Source organism: Protopterus annectens, chromosome 1.part0, assembly GCF_019279795.1.
Source record: "Protopterus annectens isolate FY-2018-M chromosome 1.part0, PAN1.0, whole genome shotgun sequence".
In the NCBI taxonomy this organism is placed as follows: domain Eukaryota; kingdom Metazoa; phylum Chordata; order Ceratodontiformes; family Protopteridae; genus Protopterus; species Protopterus annectens.
The window spans coordinates 405,528,611-405,541,371 of record NC_056725.1 but is presented as its reverse complement, the minus strand read 5'-3'; the positions used below and the strand labels follow the sequence as shown (position 1 = coordinate 405,541,371).

The window sequence follows — 12,761 nt, the reverse complement described above, 5'->3', positions numbered from 1 at the left end:
TCCAGCTGTACTCGGTTGCATACCGTCTACTCAGAAGTGATCTCTGCTTGACATACAAGGCCATGTCCAACCCAGAATTGATGGACATGCTCCACCTAAAGAAAACCATATCCCCTCAAGCCACATGCTCCAGGGATCTAAACCTCACCACAACAATAAATAGGGCGTGCTGGAGGGATTCCTGTCCCAGAGACTTCCCATGCTTGGGAACAAGATTCCAATCTACATTAGGCAGAGCTCCTCTCTAACTCTCTTCAAGAGAAACCTTGACGAGTGGATGGGAAATAGAAAGTTTACCCCAGGGATGACTTCAACAGCTCTGCTGGACAGAGGCACAGGGAACTAATCTAAGGGGGTGGTGAAAGCCAACACATTCCAGCTAAGCTTATAAATGCCTTAGGGCAGATAGCCTAGTCCCTACCTATGAACCTATGAACCTATACTTTTATCTGTATGCATTTCTTAGAAGTGTACTGACAGCATGGGCATGTTTGACAGGGCATTTCACTTTCTCAGATACACAGCCTTATTAACTGTCATCACAAGTGCTAATGTTACGACTGTTTTACTCTGTACACTCTTCTATTGTTTTTTCCATGAAATGTACATATCCTATATTGGCAATGACACAAGGGTGTTAGCCTTCTGGGGTGGATCATACACACCTTTAGGGGAGTGCTGGGTACAGGTAGACATGACCGGCAATAGCTTAAAATGGAATGTTATGTGTTAACTCTGTACACATGTTTCAGGGAAAGTTTATTTGATAGCACATTTAGCATTTCACCAATAGTTTGTTAGCAAAATGTGTCATTTGCCTGTTGTTTTGGGGGTGGGGTAGCAAAGTTGCATTTCTGTTTTGGCACACACAAGATTTTTGCTATTGTTACTCTCCTTGTTTTGGATCCAGCCTTGCTTTGTGTGTGATTGTAATATATTAGAACCATATAATTCCTTTTTTATATATTTGAATATCTTGACTGTTTTATGTTTCTCCAGTGGGTAATAATGAACTACTACCTTTTATGTGTTATATCAAAACAGGACTTTTAGTTCTGTGATACTTATGTGTATTGTCTTTCTTTTGTGCTTTATGTGACCTAGGACTATGCCACCCAGACATCCCAATACCAGAACCTCCCTTCAGTGACCCTTTAAATGAAGTAATTGTGGAAGCATTTAGGTGTCATAGTGCCTTTCTGGTTGAGAGTGGATGTGAGGATATGTCTGGCAAAATGCAAATTTGGCAGCAGATATTTGCTCATACGAATGTAGTAGGTTGTCAGAGCAGGATATATGATCTTGTGACCACTGACATGATTTCTTCAGCATGGAGAAGAGCAGCTGCCATGGCCTGTGAATGGATGGCTACTGGGATCCATACAGCTCACTGCAAAGTACACAACAGCATGTAATTGACATGGGTGCTGCTGTTTCACGGAGGACAAGTAATTCCCTGGAGAAGCTTCCAGGTAGGCTTACTTATCTCAGTTGTTAAATACTTCTTGTATAGTAAAATACTGACAGCAGTACTTAAGTTCTGTTTAATGCTAAATTTGTTTGGGGGTGATAGTTATAGATTGATACAGTTTTTATTATTTATTTATTTACAACAGTTAACAACGCATTCTGGTTGATTACACATGGGCTTATGGTGGACTTGTCATTCAAGTTCTTGTTAAAAGTATGGTTAATGGACATACATAAGGGAAAAAGTTTTCACCTGGTGTTACTGCTAATTGTGATTATAGTATCCTCACCTTTTGCTTAACTTCTTCTAGGAACATCAACCGTAGGAACTCTTCATCATCTCCACATGGTAAGCCAAACATTTTTATGTCAGTACTGATGAGCAGTTCAAAGACATATTTATTTTATCCATATGTGTGATGTGGGTGTCAGGACTGTTGTGTGTATTGTTTTACTGCCTGCAGTGGCACCACTGTTAATTTGCTAGCATATATTGGACTATAATAGTGTAGGTATTAATTTTTTCCTGTGTTTGTTGCTTATTATCACAGGTGATCATGACAGTAGAAGTGTGGGACTCCTGCCACCTGATGTCTGAGTACCAGCAGACAGTGATGATAATGGTGTCCAAACTGAGGCACAGTTGGGGCTGCAGAAGTTGAATCTGGCACTGAGGTTGTCATTCAGCCATCCCCTGTAATTCCATCTGGCACAGCCAGTAATCTATGCTAACTCATTCCAGTTAGCCCTCAAATATTGAACAGCTGTAGGGTGAGACACTTTATCAGGGAAGTGTGGTTACTGCATTTTTAGTGCTTGTTAACTCTGGCCATACCCAAAGTGTGGGTGGGGTGCCATGCAGGATGGATGTTAGGGGTGCACAGAGGAGGCCTCCTCTCCATCGTCCACCTGATACAAGTGTGTCTTCCCATGCCACTCGATGTGTGTTTAGGGCCATCATGGAGGTGCAGGCACATTCCAATAGGTCCTCCAGAAAAATGCTTAAGGTTGTAGATCTGACATATGCTGACATGCATGACTGCCTCCACCATGTTGCTGATTCAGTGGATCACATGAATGACACACTGGAATGGGCAGTGTCTGTGATGGAACATCTACTGTTAGGGTGATGACATCCATGTGGGTGTAATTCAGCCACATCATCTAATGTTAGCCGATGTGGCCATGCCTAACCATGCTTCTATAGTGGCACTACTTTCACTACATTGTCAGTGGTTGAGGTGTCCACCCCCAAATGTGGAAGGCTATGGGGGTTGTGTTCCTGGGCATCTTCATGAGGGGAGCAAATGCATCAGACATCAGTCACAGTCAGATAGCAGTAGTGCATCTGACCATGGTTGTGGATGTGCCAGTGCAACTTCTGGCAGAGCCAGTTGTTGTGGTCAGGTACAACAGCGATAAACTGCCACCTCTATCATGCATGGTTCACCCCTGTCTGACATACCAAGATGTAGAGCTAGCACAGACCTTGGATGTGTTCCTGCAGACAATCACACACCAATTTCACATGAGGCCCCATACAGATACACATACAACAGTTACATGGTTCAGCCATGAAGCTTAAAGCTCATTTTGTCTCACTGGCAATTTGCTACTTTATCTAAATGTCTGTCTGCTTCTCTTTCTTTCTCATGTACAATCACCAACCTTTTGTGTCAGCCTAGGCTTCCTGCCCCTCTCCCCCCCCCCCCCCACCCCCCACACACACACACAACCACCCTCTGCAAATGATGATAACTGTGCCATATCCTTGTTTTCTGTCTTTTGGATTCAGGTTTACATAACATTTTGTCTGATGCTCAAGGTGCATACCTGACTTAGTGCTTAGTATATCAGCATTTGTGATGTTGTCTTGCTAATTGTAATTTTGACATATTTGGTCTTAGAAAGTTAGACAGTTGATAGAATTAAAACACTTTTTTCATCAGTATTTTTAATAATTTTCTGAGATTTGTAAAGTCTAAAACTGAAAAGTGTCTCTTTACTTTCTAACTTCTCTCTTTAATGATTTTCCATTACAAAAGTATAAGGCCAAAATCAGGACTACTTTTGAGAGGTATGAATGTGTGAAGCTTTGATGCCTGAGGCCTACTACTTGATAGAGGACACGTATTCACATAAGCCTCTGCTGCTCATGTTAAAGTCATTTCTGTACAAATCATCTACCTTTTACTTGCTTACATTACCAAGTAACAACATGCAAAGATATGCCAGTCATTCATATTATTACACAATACACTCCAGGTTCAATACTTACCTTGTAAATCCAGCAGTTGCAGCAGTTTTAGTTCAAGGCTGACTCTGTCTGATGCTAGCAGTACACAACCATTACATGGGTAGGTAAAGGTTGTGAGCATTGCTTTCATCAATCTTACTATTTGTATGTGTGTAAGATGAAGGTTTTAGCCCCTTAGGTGGTGAGTGTGTTATGCATTGTCTTTTAGCCAATGCGAGGGCATATTGAGTATGCCTGTGTCTACCTACACCCACAGTACCTGCTGATTTCTCCCCAACTCCTCACCAGTGTGTGGCTTTGGTAACTTTACCATTGGTGGTGGGATGTATGCCCCTTCCCCTTGTTGATTCTGCTGAAGCTGCTTTCTCAGGATGATATTGTGAAACATGGCACAGATGTTGAATATTTCAGTACATTACATGGATTGTACTGCATGACTCCTCCAGATCCACCTAGGTACTGAAACTGCGACTTTAGCAGCCCAGACACATGCTTTATGATATTTCTGGTTTGAGCATGTGCCTCATTATGATGTTCTTCAGCAGGTGTGTGTGCATTTCTGATGGCCATTATCAGCCATGGTTCCAGTGCATAACCTGCATCCACCTGTAAATGACCCTGTGGGATATCATCTCTAGTGAACATCTGATACAGTTGTGAGGTGTGCCAGATATGTGAGTTATGGGAACTGCCTCAATTACCAGCACACACATTTAGGATGATTCACTTTGCATAACACATGACTTGGCAGTTAATAGAGTGGAAGCCCTTTCTATTTATGTAGATCCTTCTCTGTTTTAGGTGATTCCATTAATTTCTATATTTGTACAATCTATGGCACCCAGTTCTTCAGGTTAGTGTGCTACAGAGTAGAACTCCCTTATATTTATGAACCTGTCCTCAAGAGTATGGGTAAAATATATGTGGTCACTGGCATGTTGGAGCATAGCATTCAGGAATTGATGGAGGATCCTGGATGGTGATGTCTGTGACACCCCAAGCATGTGCCCTGTTGGTCTCTGAAAGATTCTTGTATCTAAAATTCTAAGTGCTACACATGCCTTTGTCTACACTGGTATGGGCTCCCCTCAGTTTGCCCTGTGTCTGAGTTGAGGATGAACGAGGTTGCAGAGCTCCTGTAGTATGTTTCTATTCACCCTGTAGAGCTCTACAATTATTACCTCATGCAGACTGTGATAAGTTAAATGGAGTCTGAAAACTCTCCTCCTTCCTGATGGTGGTCTGTTAGTAGCAGCACCAGTAGCATAGACTTCAGCCTGTTGCACATGCACATGAATTAAAGCAACAACAGCCCCCTAACATTCTCTCTGTGTAGATTCCTTTCTGTGGGTGTATTCCAGTAGGTTTTGGAATTTGCAGGGAAAACCAGCACTGAGTCTACACGGTTGCTTTATAGTTTGTTGAATAGCTTCTCAATCTTGGACTTGTTGATTAGCATACATTTCAGCTGCTTATGCTAGAATTAACATGCCACAGTGTTTACCATGGTTGAGTGACTCTATACACTATGTAGAGTCACTTACTGAATATAAAACAGAGTGCTACCGATGGTTTTAGTGGACAGTAGAGTTTATTGAATATGCCCGATAGACTTCTTTATTCACAATTGTATTGGATTATACCCCATAGTATGACTTTTAGGGTTTGTAATGGGATTTGAGAATTTAAAAAATGTACTGGTGGTTGATTATACTTGTAGTTACCACCAACTTTTATTTATTTATTTATTATTGTTGAGACATTACAAGTTATGGCAGGCAGCTCAGCAGCATTTATTTAACTCACATGGTATTTGAATGGACAGGTTCATCTAGTTTTTCTGCTTATCTATTAAGCTATAACTGTACAACTTAATGTAAAGTATGAATTTTCTTTTGCAGGAATGGAATTCTACATTCTCAGCCCTTCTCTGAGAATTATGTACCCTGGCAAAAGGCCACACACAATTGCTAAAGTAAAAAGATGGCTTATCTATGTGTAGCTTTAATTAGTTTCCTCAGAATGAGAAGAGCACCCAGTGGTATTTCTAAGCCATAAACTCCAACCGAGAGAAGAGTGATATGCAGCTGTGGCTAAAGAGTATTTGGCCATAGTGTGGGCATTTCCAAAGCTGCAACCCTATCTTTATGGGAGAAAATTCACTGTATGGACAGATCATAACCCATTAACATGGCTTAATAGGGTCAATAAGCAAAATGCCAAGTTATTGAGGTGGAGTGTAAGATTGCAAGCATATGATATGACCATACAACATCACAATGTCATTAATAATGCTACTGTGGATGGATTACCCAGGAGAGAAGTGGGTTAATATACCCAGGTAGACCCATTTTCCTCAAGTTTTCAAGGGTCACTTAAAATAGTGCTTGAGCCATAAGGGAGGTGTGTGTGTGTGTGTGTGTGTGTGTGTGTGTGTGTGTGTGTGTGTGTGTGTGTGTGTGTGTGTGTGTGTGTGTGTGTGTGTGTGTGAAGAAAATGAAAAAACTGTCATCTGTGTTAGCATGTCTGGCAAGAAATTTGTATATATTCTCAGATTAACTTGTATTGTATGACAGCATGTCTAAATGTGAAAATGTAAAGAAGTTTTTAAAATGTTGAGTATTTTCCTGCTTATACAAAATATTTAAAGAATCTGTCAGTATTTTACTTATTTAAGTTTGATGACCGGGGAAGTCCACTGGGCCAGGAAAAGTCCATTTTCAGTGGAGGCCCAGGGAGAAAACCTCCAGTAACAATGACAATAACAATATCAGTAACAAATATTTAACAGCAATAATAAAAAAAGCATGCATATCAAACACAACATATAAGAAATGATGACAGTACAATTAACAAAGTATGAAGAAATACACAGACATGTATATAGAGTATATGTAGCAATAACAGATATATATTCACTATGCAGATATACATTCTGTAAGCAGAGCAGAACTTGGTAAGAATGTAAAGATGCAGAATTTGTGCATCATTGAAATGATGTGAGTTCAGAATGAAATGTTAGAGATGACATTCAGGCATAGGATGTTGTCCAATACTGAGGGTAAGTTAATTACATAAGAACAGAATGCTTTTGGTATAGGATGGTAGTACAGATGGTAAGCAAATAGCTTTGTAAGGAAATACTGCAAGCACACAAGGCGATTCATTTCTAGACAACAGTAAGAGTATTTACATGGATGTAAAATAGCAGATAATAAGATGAGGGTAGATATACATTCCTGCAGGTGATAACATGAGGGTAGAAATGCAGTTTAGAAGTGATTGTAATGTTATGTAAGTTAGGAGAAAGGTTTGAATTTAGGTAATAAGCAGATTGCAGAAGTAGAAAGGTAGTGTCAATAGGGAGAGGCTAATGAGTTCATGTAGGGAAAGAGCAGGGGCAAGTCCATTTAGAGGACAAGTAGAAGTGTATGAGGGATTGGAAGCTGGAGTGGTTTGGAGTAGTTCAAATTGGGGGGGAGTGAGATCCAAAGTTTGGCTAATGAGTATGAAAGCAGAAAGTGGCCTGGGAAGGTTTGTGGACCTGTAGGAGGTTTTGGGTGTTTTGATACATTTCTAATTGTATATGTTTGTGAGGGAGATTCTAAAGTACAAACTGTCTGTGGAGAATCAGCTGATCAGTAGGTGATGTCATTAGGATGTTCCTTGTTGCTATGTGATTATGTGAACAGATGAATGACAGGAAAAAAAAAACTTTTCAAACAGCTGACTGTTATTTTCAAAATAAGACAGTGGAGATTGTTAACCTAGACTATAAAAAAGACTGCTGACATAATTTGTGGGAAATTAGTTAAGAGTTGCAGTCAGTCACAGTGCTAAGCAGTGGATACCTGAAAAAGGACTCACCAAAAACTGCAAGCCTTGCAGTCATTTACATTGCTGTGCAGTGGATACATGAAAAAGGACTCACCAAAAACTGTAAGCCTGCCTTTGCCTTGCTGTTATGTTTTAGATTAGATCAAGGACGATATTCTCTCATTAGATCAAGAAAGTTTAGTTGTTTAGAGTTTTTCTGAAATGATGGACTATTACCCTTCAGTTTAACTTTACAGTTCTTTTGAATGAATTCTGGTGTCTATTGAAAGTTATTGATTTACATTTTTAATAACCATTTTACTTATTATTAAATATTTTTTTCATTACTTTACTTTGTGGCTGGGCAATCAGTGTATTCTTTAGCGGTCAGAGAGTGCTTATACCTGTTTGATATTTCAGAGGTCACCTCAAATGTCTGGCTGCTTCTGGTCATAGCTGTCATTTATTTTGATATTTAGTTTTTAATAATTGATCACCCTTTGAAGGGTATGTAGACCTGTCTAACTCTGGTGGCAGCATTTGCCATTTGTATTGGGAAGGAGACACAGCTGGAAATCTGTGTCAGGCTTCCCATAAGTGTTTGAGCGTGTGAGATTTGAATTTATTTTCAGTGTGAAAAGGTCAATGGACTTAAACTGGAACACATTTGTTTAAAGTGTATAAGAGATTACATTTGGGGTGGACAGAGATATATAGTCCAGTCCCCAGGAAATAGAGTATAATCCTGTTGTGCTCTTAAGGGAAATTGTAGAATTGTACTCTTCTGTGCTCGGTACACTGATGTTTTTTGTGATGCTCCCACACTGGAGTCAGTAGTGAGGATTGAGGCTCCTTAATTACTGACCAGGGTTTTAAGTCAGGGATGTCACTTACTAGTGGCAGTCCAGTGGAATATTAACTGGATGTCACAGGTGTTATACAAAGTTGCCAGCTCAGTCCATATTCACTTAGCAGTACTGAGATTGATGGCAGGATCCCATAGTCTGCATGACATTGCTAACCATTGGTTGCTTTCCAGAGAGTTTTAAAAGGTTGGTGTAACATCAATGGTGCAGTCTTAGACCCCCAGAAAACCTACTGCAAGTCTTTGTTAGGCTCCATATTGCTTGGAGTGTGATCTTTAGATGATTTCCACACCTTTGTGGTGTGGGTGTTCCTTTTCCCTGGTTATATGCAAGCCTTTTCCAGAGTTAGTGAAATACTTTAGTCCTTGTCATGGGATATGCTATATTGTCCATGGTTTATGGGATTATTTGGTTGAAGAAATCAAAAAATTATATTAGCCAGAATCAACCAGTTTGCTTAATCAGTCAGGTGTTTATTTGTATTGTGCAGTGCACTGGGTCAGAGGTTTGCATAGACTGCCTCCTGACATCTTCCCATCACAAGTGGATTCAAGTTTCCTGAAGGTCAGGTAATTACACCCAGAACAGAAAGTTTAATTTAATGCTGCTCAAGGTTTTGATAAGACAAGGACTCCCTCCTTTAGGTTTTTCCTCTCATTCTTTCAGAATTGGCAGAATATCAGATTTAACAAATGAAGGCTATTCTGTATAAGTTTTACAATTGACAGACTGACATATAACATTTTCCTAACTTATATCAGGTAATAATATGTCACCCCTTTTTATTTTATTGCTTGGCAACTCATGCTAATATTAGGTCATACATACATAAGTAAAAAAAGCTTGGAGGGCATTTGTTGATGAGAACAGTTTTAATGTCAGCTTAGATCTTGCTTCCTAGGGTATTTTTGGGTTGCAATTCCCTGGATGTTTTTGTCTTCATTTGTGGAATATCTGGGAACAGATAATATTGGAATGGGCTAAGTCTCAGGAGATAGTCATCCATCTAGGAGGTAATGATATAGTTTGCATTCTGAAGAAGATATAGTTAGCAAGAATATTTGTCAACTTGTGTGCCTTGAGATTGAAGCACCCAGACATGTTAGTAAACTGGTCCTCCATAGTGCCAAGTATTTTTTGGCATGGCACTCTAAAGCCAGCAGTAGTTTAACTACCAACTAGATACATTAATCACTGTATCACAAGAGCAGAAAGGACTATAGGTTTCATATGATAAAGCATCCTGACTTAGCAAAGCCCAGCAAAGATGTTTATGTTAATGGCAGGGTATGTTTTAATGTCTTTGGTTTGGATTTATCCAAACTTCAAATTTAATTAAGGTTAAATAACATAATTTCTGTATGTGAGAGAACTGTATGTTGAGTCTGTACTTATTCTTAACAGTTCATTGTCCTTGATCTTGTTCTAAGTTTTCTTTCATGTTTTATAATTGGCATTATCCATTACCATTTAGGTTGGGAGGCCATGTGGGAGGGAGAAGAACATAAAGGCATGCTGGTAGATGGTCACATTGCAGCCTCTCAATCTTGTATACCACTTAGTCTTCTTCGGCCTCCTGTTGGGCGAGTGTGGTGTTGAAGTGGACCACTAGCTTGTCAAGTGCAGGCACATGACATTATGGCTATGCATTAGACTGCCTCATACAGGACGTCTTGTAGGGTATAAGGTAAAGAAGATTTGGGCTGAGTTGGTAACAGCAACAATCCCAGTGGCCATGGTGTATACCACTTGGGCAACAATTGATGGACTGTCATGGGGGTGGTTAACAACAATTGATAGCTTAGAAAGGAAGATGGTAATAAAGTAATATGCAATGTTGAGTTATATCATAAAAGAACATAATGTTATGTATTGACTCTTTCTGAACATAATAAATTAGTTGCAATGGCTCTTATGTTGTAGTTATTGGCTTGGGACTGGGAACAACAATTCTTCAGCATTGGGGCTATGCAATATTGTTTTAACCTTTTAGAATCTAGCCATTAATGTTTTAACAACAAGAAAGTACAATTTCAGTTCCATTTCTGAGGTACCATTCAGTGTTTGCTCACAGAACAGTAGCACTCAGTATAAGGCAGAGAGTACAACATTGCAGATAGTGTATTCAATGTTTTATTGTATGGTGAAGTAACAATTTTACATAGACATTGCAGAACAGAAATAATCTGGAAACTTTTTTTGTCTAAGAAGGATTATGCAAACACTTTCTGAAATAAACAAGCATACTAAAATTAGGAAAAATGATCTCCATGCTAAAAAAATACAGGGTGCATTACTAGCAAAGTGTCATATTAATATTTAACACTTTTTGAAAGAGGAAAATATGGAAAATGTGAAAAAGAATTGCAAAATAATATTAAGATAATCTAATTGAAAATATTGAGAAGATATTGCTATGAATATGTATTCCTTTTATAACAGACATACACTGTGTATTTAAGAGTTTAAGGGGATTTATACTAATTAATCAAAATTTTTTGGAAAATGACTATGCCATTCACTTTAATTCAATAAATGCAAAATTTCTTGTAATCCCATCCTGTAAAAATAACACTAGTATTCCATTAGGTGATAAATTTCCCATTTTACTACCATGCAGTAGACTTTTCAAACCCCTCTAGCTAAATACACTAAGACCAAGCCATTACACGAGGGTAAGTTATAAGTAATTCTGAAGGGTCATTGCTTGTTTTATTTAATAGCTGAGATTTTTTTCAATTAACTGCGACTTTCACACAACAAGTTTAGTTGAACTAAACTTAAGAGAACTGCAATGAGAACCATGGCAATACACAGATTAAAAAGTTTTGACCGTTCCCATTTTTACTTTACCACATGTCAAGTATTAGATATATGTGATCATGCATGCACTGACACAAATGTGTATAATACAGAAGAATTCAAATGTGCTGCAAAAACATTTTTCCAAACATAGTATCATGGCATTCTTAAAATGTGATTATATTCCTAAATGCATTTCTTGTACCCGTGGAGGCAGTAATGCAATTCATCTTGAAAGGTGTAGCCATAGCTCTTAAATTTCCTTAACATGCTCCAGTAAAGTGTGCAAGAAATTCTGAAAAAAAGAAAATCAATTATGTTATATTAATTTCTTTTAGTAACAGTTTTTTTGCTTTCCAAAATGAACATAACATTGTAATCATGCCCATCTGTATAGTAAATATTTACAGACCACTCATTTCTAAATCATCAGTCAAAACTGTGGTATTTTGGGTGATGTATGTGCTTTAGTCCAAAGTGAGTGCAAAAACAAATTTCAGCACTGCAGGAATCAAATTTAGCCATGTTACTGACATATAATCGGAAAGCCACTATATTTTTACCATTGTGTCACCAATCTATGTAATGTCCTACTTTTTTATGTATCTTGCAATAAATCTGTAATACCATTATTTCCACAGTTATTATTTAGTTTATAGCACTGAAATAACTTCATTTTCTTGCCTACACAAAGTGCATATCTCTGTTAGCAGCCTCTTTATTTCTTGCATTCAGTATCATTTTGAATCTAAGCCATTATGTTTAAGCATCATCTATTTCTCTTCTGCCAACATGAAAGACATACTCATATGCTTCTTTCATACTTCTGAAGTTTATAGACTATATTTGTACTCTTGTTGTCATGTGCTAATTTGTAAAGTTTGACTTCTTTTTATATACTTACCATTCACTACACTGCACTGGCCTTCTTTCTTTTTCTGCCACATGAAATAACTTTGTCATGTTTTTAGCTTTTCTATGCCCTGTTGTTGACATCTAAATTGTTCCACAAAGTCATTATTCCTCTTTGTTCAGGGCTAATGAGATCTTCCTGTAAACGTTCTGACGGGTAACCCCTTCTTATCCAGGTAAAGCAGAAACCTTACTGTCTTTACATACAGTGCATTGACCAACCCACATTCAAGACAGGCATCATATAAATGGTTTATGAGTGGGAAGTAGTTTGCTAAGAGAGAGAAATCCTTAATTGAGGTAAAGTATATATATATATATATATATATATATATATATATATATATATATATATATCAGTTCTACACATCACCTTACACAGAAACACACCTACTTAATCCCCAAAACAGAACAAAAGACAGCAACATGACCAGGAAATACTCAACAGCCTACACAAGAAAGTAGTGGATCACAAGAAGCTCTTAATCTTCTCTCTGACATGGGTGAGGTGACAGATGACATTCACTGTCTGGCTTCCTCAGTTCTAAAGAGGCTAAACAAGCTTCACACATTCCAGTCATAGTCAAGACTCCTCCTATACCACAGAGCTGTGTGTGAAATTACATTTCTTTTCTGAG

General features: G+C 38.4%; 1 protein-coding gene across 2 annotated transcripts in view; it reads right to left on the bottom strand.

Annotated features, from left to right (window-relative positions):
- Positions 1-10,526: 10,526 nt before the first annotated feature.
- The window catches only part of LOC122792553 (calhepatin-like), an 80,985-nt gene continuing 78,750 nt past the window's right edge, over positions 10,527-12,761 (bottom strand). For both annotated transcript variants that reach the window (XM_044060274.1, XM_044060273.1), the window contains exon 5: positions 10,527-11,506. In XM_044060274.1, coding sequence (XP_043916209.1) covers positions 11,475-11,506 — 32 coding nt within the window. In that variant the 3' untranslated portion in view covers positions 10,527-11,474. The remainder of the gene's footprint in view (positions 11,507-12,761) is intronic.